At 41.6% G+C, this 23,427-nt stretch overlaps 1 protein-coding gene and 1 long non-coding RNA gene across 7 annotated transcripts in view; both read right to left on the bottom strand.

Annotated features, from left to right (window-relative positions):
- Nucleotides 1-767: 767 nt before the first annotated feature.
- LOC310729642 (caspase-8-like) overlaps nucleotides 768-23,427 on the bottom strand; it is a 24,406-nt gene continuing 1,746 nt past the window's right edge. For 2 of the 6 annotated variants that reach the window (XM_083548077.1, XM_083548076.1), the window contains 5 exons: nucleotides 4,404-4,730; nucleotides 4,286-4,311; nucleotides 4,031-4,139; nucleotides 3,426-3,942; nucleotides 768-1,115 (listed from right to left, as the gene is read on the bottom strand). In XM_083548077.1, coding sequence (XP_083404203.1) covers nucleotides 971-1,115; nucleotides 3,426-3,942; nucleotides 4,031-4,139; nucleotides 4,286-4,311; nucleotides 4,404-4,728 — 1,122 coding nt within the window. In that variant the 5' untranslated portion in view covers nucleotides 4,729-4,730 and the 3' untranslated portion in view covers nucleotides 768-970. Of the gene's footprint in view, nucleotides 1,116-3,425; nucleotides 3,943-4,030; nucleotides 4,140-4,285; nucleotides 4,312-4,403; nucleotides 4,731-4,830; nucleotides 4,905-6,268; nucleotides 6,350-20,943; nucleotides 21,033-23,124; nucleotides 23,190-23,281 lie in introns of those variants that run through there. The other 4 variants (XM_083548075.1, XM_083548078.1, XM_083548073.1 and 1 more) reach the window with 4 other exon arrangements.
- LOC310729730 lies at nucleotides 16,351-16,891 on the bottom strand. The gene is made up of 2 exons (XR_014534628.1): nucleotides 16,578-16,891; nucleotides 16,351-16,469 (listed from the first exon to the last, which is right to left on the bottom strand). It is a non-coding gene; the product is annotated as an uncharacterized lncRNA (long non-coding RNA).

Genomic DNA, 23,427 nt, shown 5'->3' with positions numbered 1-23,427 from the left:
TGCACTTTTTCACTCAAGTGAAAGTAAAGAAGTTTGTGCTCCGACATGTTCTTCAGTAAAAACACGTGTTTATTACGACCTGTTTTAGTGTCACGCTGTAACTGAACCTCACGTCATATTAATATAAAAAAATTCTGATGTTGTTCTCTAATGAATGTGTTCAGACTGAAGATCCACCATGTAGAACACAAGCTAACCCTAACCCTAACCCTCTGATCTCAGTCATGTTCTCATCACTGACTCCCTCTGTCTCATCCACGTTAACCCCAGACTTCTTACTGCCTTCTGCCTGCTCACTGTGAGCTTCAGAAACTAGTCTACGTCTGTGGTGTGTGTGGGAGAGACAGGAGATGATCCACCAGTGGATTCAAAAAGCAGCACAATGACAGGAAACAGGTTGATGAGCTGAAAACGGTGCAGTGGGAAGAAAAATATATTTCACCAAATAAATTAAAACTAAAGTAACATTAGGTGTAAAAATGTAAGAAGTAGAAAATACAGATATTTGTGTAAAAATTTTATAAAAACATAAAATAAAAAAAGTCTGAAAAATAAGAAAGTAAAAAACTGATACCAGAAACATTTACTGAAGGACAACAACAAATTATTGAAACAGCACAGAAAACGTGAAAACGTGATGTGAGAAACGTAGTTGGTGTTTAGAATCCTGGCAGTTTGGCGTTAATGCAGATGAACAGGGCCGTGTTTCTTCCTGTAACTTACACATGATTAAGCGAATAGAAACAGAAAACTGTGCTAATAAATTCTCTTTTATAAAACTTTATTTTATTTATATATCCAGTAAAATAGTTTTGTTCAGTTTTGCTTGTGAAAACATGTAACATAACTTTACTAACAGATAAATAGGGATTATTTGTTCCCATGTATTTAGTTTTTATTCCTTTAGAGAGTTACGGAGTCCTGATGATGTTAGTAAGTTGTGTAAAGCCGTGTTGATTATTCACGGGTTCTACTGAGGCACACGGAACACCAGCTTCTTCCTCAGGGTGAACTTCTGTACAGGCATCTGTTTGACTTTACACTGATCATGGACTCCAACTTTTTTACTGACTTCCTCATTGACCCTGAGAAGGATCGAGTAGATATCTTCACCCCTGTAAAATACACATCAACAGGAAACCTTTAGCAACAATAATCCTGCACTACAGACCTGAGCAGTTCTAATTAACATTGTCTCGTCTCGTCTCGTCTTGTCTTGTCTCGTCTCGTCTCGGTGCTGCTTTACATTCAGCAGCTTTATTCAATAACAGGAATGTTGTTAAACGAGTCACATGACTGCAGTAGAGCAAAGGCCATGTTCATATCACCAAGCTGAAGCAACACAAACCTGATTTTCTGTTGTGATGTGAGTTTTTAATTTGAATAATTTTTTATTGGATTTTGCTAAAATCTGCTGCTTTCAAGTCATTTAGAGCAGTGATTTTAACCGGTGTGCCTTAAAAGATCAGGTGTGCCAGGGAAAGTATCCAATTATATTTAATTGGTCCATATAAATTCATATTTTGTTTTTTCAGATATAAATTTTCATTGCTGAGCATCTGTGTCTGTGATGTAGCGACTGGCAGAGTAATGAAAATACTCCTCCATGCCAGTGGGTGGCAGGAGGTAGCATAATAATGTCCTTGCTAATTCATGACAATACAATTAATGATGCACATGACATGTTGTGAAAAAAAATTTGAAAAGGAAAAAGTGCAAACTCTGAACTGAGCCCTGGAGAAAGTTCTGACCCAGATGAAGGCCTTGGTATCTTCTTTTTCTTCTTCTTCTTTCGGCTTCTGGCATTAGGGGCACCACAGCGGATCATCAGTCTCCATACCCCCTGTCCTCTACATCTGCCTCTTTCACACCAACTACCTGCATGTCTTCCCTCACCACATCCATGCTATCACTCTTCTCCACCCACTCCACCCTGCCTGCACTCTTTTCTTTACTTCTCTAACACACTCTCCATTACTCTGCACTGTTGACCCCAGGTACCTGAACTCCTCCACCTTCTCCACCTCTTCTCCCTGCAACCGCACCCCTCCACTGCCCTCCCTCTCATTCACACACATGTACTCTGTCTTACTCCTACTGACTTTCATTCCCCTTCTCTCCAGCGTGTACCTCCACCTCCCCAGGATCTTCTCAACCTGCTCAATACTCTCACCACTAATCACAATATCATCAGGGAGACTCCTGTCTGACCTCGTCCGTCAACCTGTCCATCACCACTGCAAACAGGAAAGGGCTCAGAGCCGATCCTTGATGCAGTCCAACCTCCACCTTGAACCAGTCTTCCTACTGCACACTTCACTGCTGTCACAATGTCCTCATACATGTCCTGCACCACCCTCACATACTTCTCTGATACACCAGACTTCCTCGTACAATACCACAACTCCTCTCTCCACCCTGTCATACGCTTTCTCTACATCCACAAATACACAATGCAGCTCCTTCCCACTTTCCACTCTTCATCCTCTTAATCGCTGCTCTCACTTCCTCCTTACTAATCCTATCTACATCCTGCTTCACATCTCCACACCATCCAACCTTCTCTCTCTCTCATTTTCCCCATTCATCAGCTGTTCAAAATACTCCCTCCATCTTCTCAACACACTCTCCTCACTAGTCAACACATTTCCATCTCCATCCTTTATTGCTCTAACTTGCAGCACATCCTTCCCAGCTCGGTTCCTCTGCCTGGCCAATCGCTACAAATCCTTTTCTCCTTTCTCAGTGTCCAACTTCTCCTACAGCTCCTCATATGCCTTTTCCTTGGCTTTCACCACATCCCTCTTTATCTGCTGCTGCATCTCATTGTTCTCCTGCCTACTTTTCTCATCACTCTGTCGATCCCAGTTCTGTTTCTCCAACCTCTTTCTCCTTCTGCTCTTCTGCACTTCCTCATTCCACCACCATGTCTCTTTGTCTTTCTTTCTATTTCCAGATGTTACACCAAGTACCTTTCTAGCTGCCTCCCTGATCACTGCAGTAGTTTTCCAATCATCCAGCACCTCTTTCCCTGCTGTCTCTGTAGACGTCTTCCTCCTCTCCTTCTCCTCCTTCAGCCAACAGTAGCCCAATTTCCACCGGTACCCTGTTGGTTAATGATTCCTGTGGTGGTTGTTGGTAACCCGGGGCTCGACCGATCCACTATGAAATTCTGATTCCTGAGCCGTGTATTTGATTTGGCACATGTTTTTTACGCTGGATGATCTTCATAACAAACCCCTCCACATTTATCCGGGCTTGAGACACTAAGTGTCACCTGACCTGTGTAACACTAATGACTGGGTTGGATGAAGGTCCTGGTATGTGGTGGTGAAAAGAAACACAGTTATGCTGAATATCCAGTGATTTACTGTCTGATTTGAGTTTTATTGGTGTGAGGTATAGCAGTGAAATTCAGTATTTACCTTTGACAGTGTTTATTCAGCTGCTCACACAGAGACTGGATGAACCAGGAACCTGACGTGCCTCTAAACGAGTAGAAGCCTTTAACAGTCGATCTGGCCACGAGGAAATCTGCCTCAGCAGGGATGGTGATCTGCACAGCGTCTGCTTCTAATTCTTCTTCCTCTTCGGTTTTTCCTCCTGCTTTCTCTGCACTGTGGCCATCAGCCTGGACTTTAACTAACAGCTGGTGCTGAATTCCACGGCAGGCCTGGATGAAGAACACTTTGGGCTTGTTGATCAGACTTGGGCAGAAAGTTCCGTTAAAAACCTCGTAAATGTCAGATCCTGAAACAATCTCTTCATCTGTTCCATAAACTCCATCAGTGGTCCCATGGCTGAGGATGCAGCACACAAAACAGTCACCTTCATGCTGCTTTCTGCTGTTTGTACTCAGGATGGTCTTCATCTGTTCTGCAGTTTGGTTCCTGTGAACCTCTGGAGTGAAACCCAGCCATTTAAACACCTTTATAAGAGCCTCTGAGAGAAACAAGAGAAAAACTGTCATTTATCACAGAGGCAGACTGAATTTACTCCCTGAAGATATGAATATAATACATCTACACACCTTCATCCTTATCAGATCCATGTCTGTACTTATCAGGGTGACCAAAGTCCATATTGTTGATGATCAGACAAACACCACGAGGTCTACTGGACATTTTATATTCAGAAATCTGAAAACACATGAATTATTAATAAAACATTTCTGTAGCTTATTTTACTGTGAAGGTTTCTGTTCAGATCCTCAAGCAGGACGTGGAAGTGCAGTTTCTGAGTTCTGTGTGAATCTTTTATAGCAGGAAATGTGTTTTATAATCACCTCCTCAGTGTCCTTCACTCGACCTTCTGTAGAGAGAAAAACACAGAAACATGCTCATCACTGAGTGTCTCTAAAACACTGTGAGAGAGAAGAACGTTTCAGGTACAATTACTGGTACCGAGTGACTGTTGCTGAGATGTTTGTTGAGATGCTTGTTGAGGTGGTTGTTGAGTTATGGAGAGCTCCTGAAGCTGAGGAAATATCTCCTGAAGCTCTTTTTTCTCCAACAGCTTCAGAAGTTTCTGACACGTCTCATCACCCTTTCCCATCACATTATCCAGGAGGTTGATGATGATCTTCTCTCCTGTGTAGTTGGGCTGGTTGAGATTCTTGTAGTCACGCTTGGTGATGATGTTGTCATTCTGGACGTGCTGTAAAACGATGATGGAGTCGGTGGACAGAGTGTCGATGAGAAAGACCTTGTTCTTACGCAACATCTCCATGACTAGAAGATACACGTCAGAATGGTATCAAGTTCTCATCCACAGGAAATATAGGTGCAGTGTTTAGGAGCTTCAGATGATTTCAGGATGTTTTTACTTTACCTCAATATTGAGGTGGTGCACACTAAATGACTAAAAGTATGTGCACCCTGACAATCAAACCAATTGTTTCATCCCCAAACTGAAGCAGAAAGTTCAAACCACAGGATTAATAAACATCACTGTAACATTACATTTCCTCTTCACTAGAACTAACACTCCTCAACACTGCAAGCTCCATGAACACATGCTATGTGAAGTTTGGAATGGAAGAACTTCAGTGGCCTGCACAGATCCCTGACCTCCTCATCCCCACTGAACACCTCTTGGATGAACTCGACATTGATTAGGATTATGGAGTGAATCATGTCCATAAATCAGAAGCACATCTGCACTGTGTTTTCACCCAGAAGCCTCGTAAGTGAAAGCAAGTCCTGAAAACTTCCTGAATTGACCCCAAAACCTCTGTAAGACCCCGTGTTTCTCAGCTCAGCCCAATCCTCTGTGTGCTCAGCTACCAGACCTTCTGTCCCACTGAATCCTCACCCCAAAATAACTGCCATTATTAATGCTTTATTTTCCTGATGTTAGAAGTTACAACTCAATAAGCAGGAAATTCAATGTGAGAGAGAAAGAAAGATTTTCCACCTCATTACACACAGCGTTTCTTTTCCATCCTACTGTATATACCGTATTTTTTGCACTATAGGGCGCACTTAAAAGCCTTTAATTTTCTCAAAAAACGACAGTGCGCCTTATAATCCGAAGCGCCGTATATATGGATTAATTCTGGTTTTGCTTACTGACCTCTAAGCGATTTTGTGTGGTACAAGGCGCTCACGGCGCTAAGTCAAAATGTTTTAGTACGACTTTGGTAAACTACAAAGCCGCACCGCTTGCAGCATTACGGCTACCGTAGCCAGGAGCGTCGCGGAGTAATACATACTGTGCTTCACCGTATGGCTGGATGGACGAGGAAAAGATGAGTAAGTGGCTGAGAGAAATTTACGTCAGGAGACCAGATGGCTTTTTTCACAAATCTCCGTCCCTATTGATCTGCGACTCCATGCGCGCCCATCTCACCGATGCTGTCAAAAACCAAGTGAAGCAAACTAATTCGGAGCTTGCCATCATTCCAGGTGGATTAACTAACGAACTGAAGAATTTGAAGGATTTGTGGACGAGAAATAAACTGAAAAAGTGAGTGTATTGTGTTGTATTTTACGTGTTACAACTGAACAAGGTTGGTAGTTATTGCGAATACGCTCATTAACGTTTGAATAATGTTGAGAGTTATTGTGAACGCGTTTAATAAAGTTTGACTGACTGACTTATCTTTTTTTTTTTTTTCGCTTAATGCGCCTTATAGTCCGGTGCGCTTTATATATGAAAAAAGATCGAAAATAGACCATTCATTGACAGTGCGCCTTATAATCTAGTGCGCCCTATAGTGCAAAAAATATGGTAATAACCAGTAGAAGATAATCCTGAGGTTTCTTACCTTCAGTGTGGCAGTGATCTCACTCTCACGAGCAGATGTAGAAGGTTGCTCAGTGTTTTCTTTCTGAGCTTCTCTGTGGCACTGAGAACAAATGGGGGTGGAGTTAAACGACTGCTTCTGACGAATGTATTCTGAGTTTATAACCACAGAACGAAAGGAATAAATATGTGCACACACACACACACACACACACACACACACACACACACACACACACACACACACACACACACACAGTAATACAACCTTGTTAGTGTTAAAACTGTTTTCACACTATCTCACACACATTCCTTTGTCCGTTCAGTGTCTATAGGATTTTTACGATGTTAGTCTGTAAGGTAAACAGAGAGTCCTATCTGGGCTCACAAATCTCGGGCTGGTATATCCTCTAGTCTAAACAGGAAAACGACTTTAGGTCAGCTTTCTCCCAATATGTGTGTGCGTGTTCGTGTGTGTGTGTGCGTGGACTGTATCATCCTGTGTATAAATACGTGTCTGCCACCTGCAATAAACTGAAGAGAGGAAACATTGCTACATTCTGTGTGCTGTGTATTTCTTCTTCCCTGAATTCAGAAAGGCACTACGGAGCATCACAGGTCGTATGGAAAATCTCTCCATGAATTGAGTTTCGTTTTGGGCATGATAAAAATCTAACAAACCTCAATTCCAAAAAAGTTTGCACACTGTGTAAAATGTATATAAAAGTTAAATGTAATGTTTTGCAAATGCATATTTTCTTCACACTAGAACACAGAAAACGTCAGTGAGCTTTGGCCGAGAGCATGAGAGCATGGTGGTGTTTCAGGATCATGTTCACGCAGGCCGTCTTCTTTGCATGATAGAAATTTAACTGAATTTGTAGATGTAGTAGTTTTGGTTATATACTGCATATTCAAGGTTTTAAAATGCAGTCAATAAAATCACAATCTATTATATATATAAAAATGCACAAACCCGATTCCAAAAAAAGTTACAAATTGTGAACAAAAAAGGAATGTAATAATTTACAAATCTCATAAACTTATATTTTATTCACAATAGAATATAGAAACATATAAAATGTTGAAAGTGAGACATTTTAAAATGTCATGCCAAATATTGGCTCATTTTGGATTTCATGAGAGCAACACATTCCAAAAAATGTTGGGACAGGCAGCAATAAGAGGCCGGAAAAGTAAAATGTACATATAAGGAACAGCTGGAGGACCAATTTGCAGCTTATCAGTTCAATTGTCAACATGATTGGGTAAAAAAAGAGCCTCTCAGAGTGGCAGTTTGTCAGAAGTGAAGATGGGCAGAGGATCACCAGTTCCCCAATGCTGCGGTGAGAAATAGTGGAGCAACATCAGAAAGGAGTTTCTCAGAGAAAAATCGCACAGAGCTTGAAGTTCTCATCATCTACAGTGCATCATATCATCCAAAGAGTCAGAGGATCTGGATCAATCTCTGTGCGTAAGGGTGAAGGCCAGAAAACCATACTGGATGCTGTGATCTTCGGGCCCTTAGATGCCACTGCATCACATACAGGAATGCTGCAGTAATGGAAATCACAACTTGGGCTCAGGAAAACTTCCAGAAATCATTGTCGGTGAACACAATCCACCGTGCCATTCGCCGTCGCCGACTAAAACTCTATAGGTAAAAAAAGAAGCCGTATCTAAACATGATCCAGAAGCTCAGGGGTTTTCTCCGAGCCAAGGCTCATTTAAAATGCACTGTGGCAAAGTGGAAAACTGTTCTGTGGTCAGACGAATCAAGATTTGAAGTTCTTTTTGGAAAACTGAGACGCCATGTCATCCGGACTAAAGAGAATTAGGACAACCCAAGTTGTTCTCAGCGCTCAGTTCAGAAGCCTGCATCTCTGATGGTATGGGGTTGCATGAGTGCGTGTGGCATGGGCAGCTTACACATCTGGAAAGGCAGCATCAATGCTGAAAGGTATATCCAAGTTCTAGAACAACATATGCTCCCATCCAGACGTCGTCTCTTTCAGGGAAGACCTTGCATTTTCCAACATGACAATGTCAGACCACATACTGCATCAATTACAACATCATGCTGTGTAGAAGAAGAATCCGGGTACTGAAATGTCCACCTGCAGTCCAGATCTTTCACCCATAGAAAACATTTGGCGCATCATAAAGAGGAAGATGATAGAAGAAGAGCTGAGACAGTTGAGCAACTAGAAGCCTGTATTAGACAAGAATGGGAGAACATTCCTATTTCTAAACTTGAGCAACTTGTTTCCTCAGTCCCCAGACGTGTACAGACTGTTATAAAGAGAAAAAGGGACACATTACTCACTACACACTACACATTACTCACTACACACTACACACTACAAACTACACATTACTCACTTCACACTACACACTACACATTACTCACTACACACTACTCACTACACATTACTCACTACACACTACTCACTAAACACTACTTACTACACACTACTCACTACTAACTACACACTAAACACTACTCAGGACACGCTACACACTACACACTACAAACTACTTACTACTCACTACACACTACTCACTACAAACTACTCACTACACACTACACACTACTCACTACAAACTACTCACTACACACTACTCACTACAAACTACAAACTACACACTACTCACTACAAACTACACACTACACACTACACACTATTTACTACTCACTACACACTACTAACTAGACACTACTCACTACACACTACTAACAGACAAACCGGAAAATAGCGCTTTTTTTCCCTGTTTGAGGGTTTGAAAGCAGTGAGTGGAGGACATTCACCAGAACTACGTACACACACTATAGTAAACACATTAAGGTACGTAATTTCTCTACTATGGCAAACATCCAGTTCACTCAGTGTGTGAAGTGTGACATGTTTAGTCAGTCTCTCTCCGTTGTTAGCGATAATTTTATCTGTGAGAAGTGTAAGCTAGTTTGCTCTTTGACGGAGAAGATCTTAGCATTAGAGGAGCGCATCCAGAGTCTACAGAGAAGTAGTGAGTGTGAGAGCAGTCCAGGTTCTGCAGGGGAAAGTCTGGATGCCCTAGGTGAAGGTAATATTCCCCCGACTCCAGCATTAGAGCCCTCGCAGCGGGGCGAATGGGTGACGACTCGGTGGCATACTCGCAAAGCCAAAGCTAACGCTAAGGCTCGCCCACGGGAGCACCATTCCTCTCTGCTTCGTGTGTCCAACAGGTCTGCTCTCCTCAGTGAAGCACCCGCTGAGAAACCTGAGAGCTCTGGTTTTAGGAGACTCCATTCTGAGGCACGTGAAATTAGCTAGACCTTTAGGGGCACCAGCAGCACAGGTTATGTGTATACCGGGAGCCAGGGCGCCGGACATAGCAGGTCAGCTTAGATTCTTAGGAAAGCACAGGTTCTCTAAGATAATTTTTCACACAGGAGCTAATGATATACGCCTTCGACAGTCAGAGGTTACTAAGAGTAATATTATAGAGGTGTGTAAATAAGGCAATGTCCGATGCAGTAACATGCTCTGGCCCCACCCCAATGTGACGTGGCGATGTAGCCTACAGCAGGTTATGGTCGCTGAACTGCTGGATGTCCGAGTGGTGCTCCAAAAATAATGTGGGCTTCATTAATAATTGGAGCATTTTTGAGGGCAAGGCTGGCCTGTTAGGGCGGGACGGTATCCATCCCACCCGGGAAGGTGCTGCTCTCATTTCTTGTAGTATAGGTAATAGTTTTAGAACAGCACTAGTTAACAAGTGACTGTCTAGAGCCAAGGCCAGGGAGCAGACAGACAGGCTAAACAGAGTCGTCATTAAGGATCCACCATATTGAGACTGTGTCTGTCCCCTGAGCAAAACCAAAATATAGGAATTATCAGAAAGTCTGTTTTAGTAACCTGATTAACAGTAAATTAAATAGGACGCCAAAAGCGCTGACTATAAATTATATTATTACCGACCAGGAGTTTAATATAATGTGTTTGACAGAAATATTAAGCATTAAATGAAGCGAGTCCTCCTGGGTATAGTTACATACACCAACTTTAGGTTACTTACGTAACCCCGGTTCTCTGATAACAGGAGTGAGGTATCTCACTATGGGAATCGCCTCGGGCGTGACCAATCCTGGAAGCATCAATCACACCACATCTGTCGGCTGACAGACAAATCATGACAGTGATGCGGGATTCCCGCCTCCCTATATACACTGCTACTGGCGGTCCCTGCCTCATTCTCACATATCTCTTCTCCGTGCACTGCAAGGAGGGAAGTATGGTGAGATACCTCACTCCTGTTATCAGAGAACCGGGGTTACGTTAGTAACCTAAAGTTCTCTTTCAAACATTCGTTCGGTATCTCACTATGGGATATAGACAACTCCCGTATTGCAGATATGCTGTCCGAAGCAGGTGTCAACCAACTCAGTGATGTGATAAAAAGAGATAACCCCTCTCATCGAAGAGAGAAAAAGTGAGAGAAATGACAAACAACCGATCCACGATGTTACCATCATCCGTTGTCATTCCCCTTCATATACACGTATACATGTCCAAAATACGTCTACATATCTATACATATATACATATACATATATATTACACACTCAGGACGGAATGAGCCAGCGAAGGCTCCGTGACATCCAGCCTATAAAAACGGACAAAAGTGTGCGGGGAAGCCCAGCAAGCTGCTGCACAGATGTCCTGAAAAGCGCCCACAAAGTGGCCAAGCCTCGGGTACTATGAGCCCTCAGTCCTTCCGGAGGGTCAAGACCCACGCTATTATAACTCATTACAATAGCCTCCACGAGCCAATGGGACAGGCGCTGCCGGGAAACAGGACTTCCTTCACGGGAATCAGCCTACAAACAGCTGATTTCTCCGTCTCAATCCCTTCGTCCTGTCCACATAGTGACGTAACGCACGGACAGGACACAGACAGTGAAGTCGCTCCTCCTCCGCTAAGGAAAAAGGAGGTGGATGAAAAGCCATTAAATCCACCTATCTGCAGGCGAAAGCTGACTCGCTCACCTTAGGGATAAATGCCGGATTAGTCTTGAGAGCCACTCGCGAGAAATCCAAAGCAAACCGCATACAGGAGTTATGAACAGACAAAGCATGAAGTTCACTAACCTGCTTTGCGGGAGAAAGAGCCAATAACAAAGCAACCTTAAGCGACAGGAGCTTTAAATCAATACTCCCTATCGGCTCAAAAGGAGAATGAGAGAGCGCGCTCAGGACCACGGACAGATCCCATGGCGGAACCAGCAGCTTGGAGAACGTGCTCAGGCGCCGCGCCCCCTTCATAAACCTGCACACGAGCGGGTGATAACCGATAGTATTACCGTCAATCCCTACGTGGCATGAAGAAACAGCGGCGAGATAAACCTTAACGGTTGAAAAAGCCCTGCCCTTATCCAAAAGTTCTTGCAAAAAGCACAACACATCCGCCACAGAACAGCGGGCCTCTGTGGCTCTCGCTCGGAGCCGGGGGTTGCAACTCTGATTCGAGTTCTTTTATTGTGTGTGTGTGGATTTTTTCACTTTTCCCTTTATCACACACATCTGTGCCCTCGGCCCACTGCCTGGATGCACAGAACAAATCTTTAATATTTTTGAACGAACATGGAACATTCTGCTCTCTTTCTTGCATAACCCCGCGGGTGGAGAGGGGAGAAGTAAGTTTCCGGGCACTGGGGAAACTGGTGCCAACACTCCAACCGGAGAAATTATGACGTCGAACACAGTCTTTGAAACGCTCCCCAACGCCTTTTCGCTGGAGGGGGAGGACAAGACTCCTGAGATGAGGGGCGAAATATGAACGTGCAGGTTGGGGAGGGCGAGCAGGAGGCTTTCTTGGGAGGCATGCCTCAAATGCTTCACCATCCTTTTTGCGAAGGTCGCATTGCTGGCGCATATTCGCCACCGCAGCCCCGAAAAGGGCTTTCGGCTCTATCGGGGCATCAAGGAACTCCACTTTCTCCCTCTCCGATAAGCCCGTCAACCCCAACCACAGGGCTCTTTCGCCTACCACAGCGAGGCCCATGCTGCGGCCGCAGCTATGGACCGCTCCCCTAGAAGAACATAGGTTGAGATCCGCAATGACGCAGATTTCTTCCCACCACACTGAATCTGGTGACCCAGCATCAATCTGCCTCCCCATCTCTTCCATGAGCTCTGCCCGGTAAGCCGTGAGCATTGAGGTGGCATTCAGAGCTCTAACCGCCAGGGCCGAGGAGCGGTAGATCTTCTGGAAAAGGGAGGCGGACAGCCTTTCTGTACGTCCTGGCAAAGAAGGGGAGAAGGAGGATAGAGCAGCTCGTCGATTTGGGCAGCTCCACGGGGGGGGTTGTACATCCCCAAAGCCTCCATATCGTGCACCTCCAGTCTAGAGAAACGGGCACTCTATGCGAGAAGGGTTTGTCCCAAAAATGTTTTTTTTTTTCTGTGTGTGTCAATTTCTGTGACACACGCCGGTACAGCAGGAATCAGCTGCTTAACTGGGGAAGTGCGCGATGGCAGCCTCTTCCCATCATATAAATCCCTCTCAGCGTCGTAATGCACCTGCTGAGATGGCCATTCGATGGAAAGTTTCTTGTCTGCTCTCCTACACACCTCCATGAGGTCCAGCTCACCTGGCATGGGGGAAGGGCCCGTAGCACTTCCAGGCCTGGAGAGAAGATCAGGAGGGAGGATAGCATCCTCCTCGTCGTCCTCCAAATCTTCCTTCAAAAAATGAGCGACCTCATCATCTTCCTCTCCCTCACCCTTGTTATCCAGTAGAGAGTTTGATTCAAAGAGTGAAGGAAGGACAGGAGAAACCTCGTCCATCAACTCTCCCCAGCTGCACTGTGCTTGCGAAGCAGCCTCGTCCCTCTCTGCGGGCAGCGGAGAGAGACATGGGTCCCCTTTATTCGCGTCACTCGGGGTTAGCGAGCACGGTTTGAGCGTGCCGAACTCCTAAGCAAACGATGCACAGGGGATAAGAGTCTTTTACCGAGATCGTAGACCCGCATGCACACGGTCGGGATTGAACTTTCCCCGCCGTGCACCCGGATGAACTCGCAGTCGCCATAACGGAGGTGCAATCACCAGAAAAAAAGGAACTCCCGTGTCACTGTCGTGATTGGTCTGTCAGCCGACAGACATGGTGTGATTGATGCTTCCAGGATTGGTCATCCCCGAGGCGATTCCCATAGTGAGATACCGAACGAATGTTTGAAAGAGAACCCCATCTAAATGGCAGAGGAGGCGGAGTCACCGCTATTTATAATAATAATCTAAACGTCACACAAAAGACTAAACAAAAATGTAAAACATTTGAAGTTCTTTACACCAACATAAAATATTCAGTGTCTGAAAGCAGGTCCAGTCAGTCAATTCCACTCATTATTATTTATAGACCCCCAGGGGCCTGACTCTGATTTTCAGATTTCATTACAAATTTAGCTCCTTCTTTACACAAAGCAGTAATTGTTGGTGACTTTAATATTCATATTGATAATCAGGAAAACTCCTTAAGAGCAGCAGTTGTGTCCATTCTAGATTCAGTTGGAATTAATCAGAATGTTATAGGACCCACTCATAGTGATGACACACTCTCGATTTGTTGTTAACATTTGGATTAAAAATAAAAAACTTAGTCATAATTCCACAGTCTAAAGCTATTTCCGACCATTATCTAATCTCGTTTAAAATCTGCCTCAGTCATTGCATTTCTACCTCACCACGTTACCATGTTAAGCGTACTTTCACGTCAGCTACAGCAGTGCGTTTTATCAATAATCTTCCAAAAATTACGATATTAGATAGATCTCCGTCTGACCCCGCAGAGCTCCACTGGGCCACTGAACATCTAGAATCAACGTTACATTACACTCTAGATGAAGTAGCTCCCCTTAAGACCAAAATGATCAGGGAGAATTAAAAAATTAGCACAGTGGTATAATGATCATACACGCACCTTAAAACAGACCACTCGAAAATTAACAAAATTAACAGTATTTCAAACAGCATGGAAGGAGAATCTCTTAAATTATAGAAAATCTCTTAGTGCTGCTAGATCAGCATATTTCTCCTCCCTTATAGAAAATAACAAGCATAATCCTAGATTTTTATTCAGCACGGTAGCAAAATTAACAGGGAATAAAAGCACTGCACTCACATGCACACTATCAATAGGTAGTAATGATTTCATGAACTTTTTTAATAATAAAATTAAAAACATCAGGCAAAAAATCCAGACGGTTAATATAAAGCCAAATTATTTTACAAGTAACCCTGTAGACAGCAGTGTAATTATAGCAGACAATCAATTACAAAGTTTCACTCCTATTCATGAGAATGACTTCATTTCATTAATTTCCTCATCAAAATCATCAACCTGCATCTCGATCCCTCGCCTACAAGTTTCTTTAAACAGATACCTACAGAGGGAATTGAACCTGTTTTAAAAAATTATAAATTCTTCCATTAGCACTGGTTATGTACCTAAATCCTTCAAACTGGCAGTTATCCACCCCCTAATTAAGAAACCTGACCTTCACCCTGTCAGCTGTCCAACTACAGACCAATATCAAATCTCCCCTTCATAGCCAAAATTTTGGAAAAGGTTGTAGCACAGCAGTTCTGCTCACACCTACTTATGAATAACATTTTTTAAATGTATCAGTCAGGATTTCGGCCTCATCATAGCACAGAGACGGCGCTAGTTAAGGTGGTAAAGGACCTGTTATTGGCCTCCTGTTATCTTGCTCCTCAGTGCAGCTTTTCACACCATTGATCACACTATACTACTTGCTAGACTTGAGAACGTTGTTGGAATAAAGGGAACAGCTCTCTCTTGGCTCAGGTCTTATTTGACAGATCGCTATCAGTTTGTTGATGTTAATGGTGAGTTCTCCACACTCTCTGAGGTAAAGTTTGGTGTTCCTCAAGGATCTGTCTTAGGCCCACTGCTTTTCTCTTTATATCTGCTGCCTCTTGGTGAAATCATTCATAAACATGGGATTCGCTTCCATTGCTATGCTGATGATACACAGCTGTATATTTCAGCAAAGCCAGATGAGCGAGATCAGCTTAACAATGTTGAGAAGTGTGTAAAGGACATTAGACAGTGGATGCTTAATAACTTTCTTCTGCTCAACTCAGATAAGACGGAAGTACTTTTACTAGGACCACATGCAGCTAGAAGTAAACCTTCTGATTCCGTAGCATCTCTGGATGGTGTTTCTGTCTCAGTGTGACAGCAGTCAAAAACCTCTGTGTGATTATTGACCCGAGTCTTTCCTTTGAGGCTCACGTGAATAATATCACCAGGATCTCCTTCTTTCATCTTAGAAATATTGCTAAAATTAGAAATATGATGTCGTTACAGGATGCAGAAAAACTAGTAGATGCTTTTGTAACATCTAGATTAGACTACTGTAACGCTTTACTGTCTGGGTGTTGGAGTAAGTGCAGAAATAAGCTTCAGTTAGTTCAGAATGCAGCAGCAAGAGTCCTCACTAGATCTAGGAAATATGACCACATCACCCCTGTTTTAATCATCTACACTGCTCCCAATTACATCTCACACTGATTATAAAATACTACTACTGACGTATAAAGCACTTAACGCTCTCACGCCGCAGTATCTGAGGGAACTTCTGTACCAGGATGATCCTCCACGCCTACTTAGATCAAAAGGTGCAGGCTATCTGTTGGTTCCTCAAATAATGAAGACTACAGCAGGGGGCAGATGTTTCTCTTATAAACCCCACAGTTATGGAACAGCCTTCCAACCAGTGTTTGGGACTCAGACACAGTCTCAGTGTTCAAGTCGCGGCTGAAGATCTGGAGGGAACATGGATATAGAGTGTTTGGTGAACTGGTATATTTGTATGCTGTCGTCCCCTCACATTCACACGTTCACTCAGGTTTGTTGACGGTGGTGTGGTGGGTCGTCTCTTATCCCAGAGATCCCTCATGTCTGTGTTTCCTTCTGGTTCTCCCTTTTAGTTATGCTGCCATAGCGAGTCTTGCCGGAGTCCAAACTGCACAGTGACATTAACTTTCATACACCAATAGGGACACTTAATAATCCATATCCTTCTTTTCCTGTCACTCTCTCTCTCTCTCTCTCTCTCTCTCTCTCTCTCTCTCTCTCTCTCGGTCGAGTTAAACATGCTCCTGAGGCTCCAGTGACCACTGTTCCTGCCCCTCTCCCCTCCGTGGATCTTCACACTTCTGTGCAGCTTGGGACGGTCTCTCATCAACACTTTGGGTGGTTCCATGTAATTCCGGAGTAGAACGGGTGCTTTGAGGATGGATTGGACTGTAGTTAATGTCAACAGTCTGCTGCACTGACTCGGGAGTGCAGTTTGCTTCTGATCGTCATCACTGAACCCCACAGCATTGTATATCTCCTTCAAATGGACATTTGGTGCAACCCAGATGAGGATGGGTTCCCTCTTGAGTCTGGTTCCTCTCAAGGTTTCTTCCTTATGCCATCTCGGGGAGTTTTTCCTTGCCACAGTTGCTCATCAGGGACAAACTTACTTACAAAGAACATATTTACGTTTAATCACCACATTATCTGTGTAAAGCTGCTTTGAGACAATGTTCATTGTTAAAAGCGCAATACAAATAAACATGAATTGAATTGAATTGAACTACACACTACTCACTACACACTACTAACTCCACACTACTCACTACACACTACTAACTACAGACTAATCACTACACACTACACACTATTTACTACAAACTGCTCACTACTCACTACACACTACTCACTAAACACTACACACTATTTACTACTCACTACACACTACTAACTTCACACTACTCACTACACACTACTAACTACAGACTAATCACTACTCACTACACACTATTTACTACAAACTAGTCAATACACACTACTAACTACAGACTAATCACTACACACTACACACTATTTACTACAAACTACTCACTACTCACTACACACTACTCACTAAACACTACACACTATTTACTACTCACTACTCACTACACACTACTCACTACACACTATTTACTACTCATTACACACTACTCATTACACACTACTCACTACTCATTACACACTACACACAATTTACTACACACTACAAACTATTTACTACTCACTACTCACTACACACTATTTACTACTCATTACACACTACTCACTACACACTATTTACTACTCACCACACACTACTCAATACACACTATTTACTACTCACTACTCACTACACACTACTAGCTACACACTACACACTACTAACTACACACTACTCAATACACACTATTTACTACTCACTACACACTATTTACTACACACTACTCACTACTCACTACACACTATTTACTACAAATTACTCACTATACACTACACACTACTCACTACACACTATTTACTACTCACTACTCACTACACACTACTAACTACACACTACTCACTACACACTATTTACTACAAACTACTCACTACACACTACTCACTACACACTACAAACTACTCACTACACACTACTCACTACACACTATTTACTACTCACTACTCACTACACACTACTCACTACACACTATTTACTACTCACTACTCACTACACACTATTTACTACTCACTACACACTACTAACTAGACACTACACACTACTCACTACACACTACACACTATTTACTACTCACTACACACTACTAACTACACACTACTCACTACACACTACTAACTACACACTACTCACTACACACTATTTAATTCTCACTACACACTATTTGCTACAAACTACACAGTACTCACTACACACTATTTACTACAAACTACTCACTACACACTACTCACTACACAGTATTTACTAATCACTACTCACTACACACTACTAACTACACACTACTCACTATTTACTACTCACTACTCACTACACACTATTTACTACTCACTACACACTACTAACTAGACACTACACACTACTCACTACACACTATTTACTACTCACTACACACTACTAACTACACACTACTCACTACACACTACTAACTACACACTACTCACTACACACTATTTAATTCTCACTACACACTATTTGCTACAAACTACACAGTACTCACTACACACTATTTACTACAAACTACTCACTACACACTACTCACTACACAGTATTTACTAATCACTACTCACTACACACTACTAACTACACACTACTCACTATTTACTACTCACTACTCACTACACACTATTTACTACAAACTACACACTACTCACTACACACTATTTACTACAAACTACTCACTACACACTATTTACTACTCACTACACTATTTACTACAAACTACACACTACTCACTACACACTATTTACTACAAACTACTCACTACTCACTACACACTACTCAATAAACACTACACACTATTTACTACTCACTACACACTACTAACTACACACTACTCACTACACACTATTTACTACAAACTACTCACTACACACTACTCACTAAACACTACACACTATTTACTACTCACTACACACTACTCACTACTCACTACTCACTACACTCTTTTTTACTACTCACTACTCACTACACACTACTCATTACACATTACACACTACTCACTACACACTATTTACTACAAACTACTCACTACTCACTACACACTACTCACTACAACCTACAAACTACACACTATTTACTACTCACTACATGTTTTTAAATGGAAAACTAAAATCAACTAAAGGACAACCATAATTTTGACAATGTTCATCATAAATATAAAAAAAATCTACATAATGATTCACCAACAACCCTTTCTTTGTAAATTAAAAAAACCTGCACTTGCACTCACAGCCCAGATCTGGTATTTAAACTTTATTAAATTTTTTTTATCTGTCTTTGTTGGTGACACAAAGGTACAAGGTCACAACATCGTTTCTGTTTCACTAATAAAAGTTAACACTTTGGGTGAATCCAGACCGCAGCTCCATGAGCACATTCTGAATAGTATCAAAAGTGTACTTGAGATTTTTAGGATATGAAAAGTTGAGTGCATAGAGAAGGCCTAAGAGGTGTGCCAGAGTTTTTCAGAGTCGTCTAGAAAAAGATACAAAAGAATCAACCAAATAGCAAAAGTATGAAAATTTTGTTATCATAAATAAAATCCTAAAATGTTTTAAATACTGAAACTTCAAGTCTTTTCAGTAGCTCATTCATGCCATGTGAAAAAGCTCCTCTTCTGGCTCTGTAAAGCTTCAGAAGCTTACACACACCGTGATTGTCAATGGTGGCCATGAAGCCTTCCAGAAGGTCTTTGTTGGTGATACGAAAATTCCATGCAGATCAGTTTAAAACCGACGACTCATGTTGACACCCAGAAAGTCCACAAATAATTTACTACAGTTTATTTCAACCAAACCTTTTGATTTTAAACGATAAAAAACACTTTCAGTGATGTCTTTAAATGTACTATTTTAAATACGTTAACATTTATGAGTTAAGACGAGTCCAGAATGCAACTGAGCTCAATTAAAACCTTAATTTAATAAAAATTACTCCAAAAAAGCCTTGTGTTTGGATCATTTGTAACTTAATGCCCCATATTTAAGTAATATGCAAATCTTTTTATTAATTACTTTTTTTAGTATATATTAAATGTATATTTTTGAATTTAGGATGAAAAACATTTTAAATGTGCGTTGTTGCAAAAAAATCGAAGTTATTAATTAAATGTTGACACCCAGAAAAGTCCACAAATAATTTACTACAGTTAGTATTTATTTCAAACGATTAAAAATGCTGTTACACTGAAGTCTTTTTGTAATGTACTCTTATAAATGAGACAAAATACACATGCGTTTTACCCGTACACAATTATCGGGTTGGGAATGTACAATTAATCACATGCTTACAATCAAAACTATTGTAATTATTCACATACAGCAGCAACATTAAGATCCTCGAAGACTGACAATATAAGCAAAGTCCAATCAGACACTGGGATCAATTGGAGACGAGAAAACCCTGGAACTGGAGCAGGGAAACGGAAACCCCGTGCACTAGCGCGATTTTCACGACTCATCACTCGTGCGAAATATTTAAACATCAACGTTACTGTTTCAACATAAAAATGTTTGTCCAGAAAACTTTGTTGAAGATGTCGGTGCAACATTTTGGAGACTTTTGTTGTGCTAGCATGTATTTTTAAATAAATTCTCAGTTATTTACAATTCCTTGTATATGTGACTCAAAAAGTAAAATATGATAAACAAATAGTGATTTTATTTTTCCCAGTTTAGAACGTGACAGCAGACAAACGCCGGATTCCTTTTTTCATTGAATTCTTTATTTAGTAAACTTTAAAACACTAATAAAAAGTAACTGTTTATTACTAAAAGTTCTGGATGTGCTTTAAGTTTGTAATCGAGTGATTTACACGTCGATGTGTTTCTGTTTTCGAGGCTCTGAAGCTCTTCAGGACGTCTGATAAACACTTTAGTGTAAAAAACATGAGCACTGAAACTCTACAGAATGTTAGATAGAAGCTTGCAGTAATGTGTGGAGAAGGTCTGAAGGTGATCAGGTCGAGGTTTATATGAATTATTCTCCTGATGAGTAAATGTACACACACTCAGGAGCACGAGGACGACATGAGGAGGATTTTCAGGAATAATGTATTTATTTTGTAAACACTTATAGAGATGATTTAGACCTACATGCATCTTCATAACTGAGGGCCAGTGAACACGTGCAGTGTCTCTACAATAGAAATAAAGATCTGATCATGTGAACTGGTTGTGTAAAGTGAAGTTAGATGTGAACAGGTTTGAACACCAGAATCTTGGTCAGAGTTGATTTATAGATCGGCATCTGCTTGACTTTTCTGCGCTGAACCGGTTTGCAGTTTTTGTCTATGATTGTAGCAATTTCTCTACTAACTTCCTCATTGGTCTTCATAAGGATGAAGTTGATGTCTTTATTCCTGCGATACAGATTGAAAGATGATTAACACCACAGTGCAGCACAGGAGACACGTCACCATCACACTAAATGTAATATCAGTTCCTTTCGGGAAACTTTTTGAAAAAAGTTGAAAACGCTTGAAGTTCAAATAGAAATAAAAAATACTCAAAATGACTGAAATATAAAAGTGATTTTTTTACAGTGAACATATTAATAGTTACTTACTTTCCTCTTATTTAGTACTTACAGTGGACAGAAGTCTTGCAGCTGCTTACACAGAGACTGGATAAACCAGGAACCAGATATTGTGGATCTCAGAGAGAAGTACCCTTTTATAGTCGACCTTGCCATGAAGAAATCTTTCCCATTCAGGATGACCTCTCCAACATCTGTGTCTAATTCTTCCTCTTCCTCTGTTTCCTCTCCTGCATTCTCTTCATTGTGTTATCTGTTCCATAAACATTAACTAATGTGTTATCTGTTCCATAAACTCCATCAGTGGTGCCATGGCTGAGGATGCAGCACACAAAACAGTCACCTTCATGCTGCTTTTGGCCATATGTCTTCAGGATGGTCTTCATCTGCTCAGCGGTTTTGTCCTTGTGCACCTCCACAGTGAAACCCAGCCAAACAAACACCTTATTAAGAGCGTCTGAGAGATAAACAGCAGAACAGAACAATTTTGTCTTATTCTCAAAGATCACATGATGTGTCTGTTTCAACATCTCATCACGTCCTACATCACAACTCTATTCCCTACCTACACGTAGTTTCCATGTTAATGCCTGATAATAGATGGAAATCCTGTGACCGTGGTTTATTAATCGTGCTATATACAATCTCTCAGTACTGTCTTACAGGTCAAACTGAAGCACGTAGTGGAACGTGTTGGTGCCTCCAGAGTGACAGAAACACTGCACTGTTCCACCACATTCCAGCTGTGCAAGCCAAGCTTTTTTTACAGAACACTGAGTGTAATATATCAGACTGAATTTACTCCCTGAAGATATGAATATAATACATCTACACACCTTCATCCATATCAGATCCATGTCTGTACTTTTTAGGGTCACCAAAGTCCATATTGTTGATGATCAGACAAACACCACGAGGTCCACTGGACATTTTATATTCAGAAATCTGAAAACATTAATTATTAATAAAACATTTCTGTAGCTCATTTTACTGTGAAGGTTTCTGTTCAGATCCTCAAGCAGGACGTGGAAGTGCAGTTTCTGAGTTCTGGAGTCTAAACTGTGTGAGTGTTTGATGGTGTTTGAGAGACACCTACATGTTCCTTTTGTTTCTATGCAACAAACTCAGTAATGCAAAAGTATAAAGATTTACTTTAACCAAACAAATCTATAAATATCCAGATGTTCCACTTGATCTTCAGTGAAAAATCCTCCCTTATCATGAAGAACAGATTTACACACTCAGTCTACAGACAGCTGCAAACATTCAAAGATGTTCTTCACCAGTTTTCTTCTTCATCCCAGAGCAGTTCAGTAGGATTGAGGTGTGGTGACTGGGCAGGTGGTTCCATGATAGATATCACTCTCTAAACAACATGTAAAGAAATCAGATGTGCGCTTCATATCATTGGCATGTTGTACGGTGAAGTCACCTCTGATGAGCCGCAGTCCAGACAGAACTGTATGGTGCTAAAGTGTGGAATGAAGTCATGTTGGTTATCTTTCACTTTCTCAGAATCTTCTCTGCTCCAAAACAACCCCATACAATTACACTTCCAAGTTCTTCTGGTAGAGACACAAATCTCCCATTTGGACAGAACTTTCATCCACTCATTCACTGTCACTTTACTGTGTGTTTGCAGTTTAGTGATTTTGGTGCATAGAAACGAAAGGAACCTGCATCAAAAATCATAAACAATAATCTCCACACTTTTCAGGCACTGATTAGAGAAAATTCACCACACTGGAGTCTGAAGTCATTCTGTGTTTTATAATCACCTCCTCAGTGTCCTTCACTCGACCTTCTGTAGAGAGAAAAACACAGAAACATGCTCATCACTGAGTGTCTCTAAAACACTGTGAGAGAGAAGAACGTTTCATGTACAATGACTGGTACCGAGTGACTGTTGCTGAGATGTTTGTTGAGATGGTTGATGAGATGCTTGATGAGATGTTTGTTGAGGTGGTTGTTGAGTTATGGAGAGCTTCTTCAGCTGAGGAAATATCTCCTGAAAATCTTCTTTCCCCAACAGCTTCAGAAGT

This window comes from Silurus aristotelis (assembly GCF_946808225.1).
Source record: "Silurus aristotelis genome assembly, chromosome: 8".
Classification (NCBI taxonomy): Eukaryota; Metazoa; Chordata; class Actinopteri; order Siluriformes; family Siluridae; genus Silurus; species Silurus aristotelis.
This window is presented reverse-complemented; position numbering and strand designations above follow the sequence as displayed.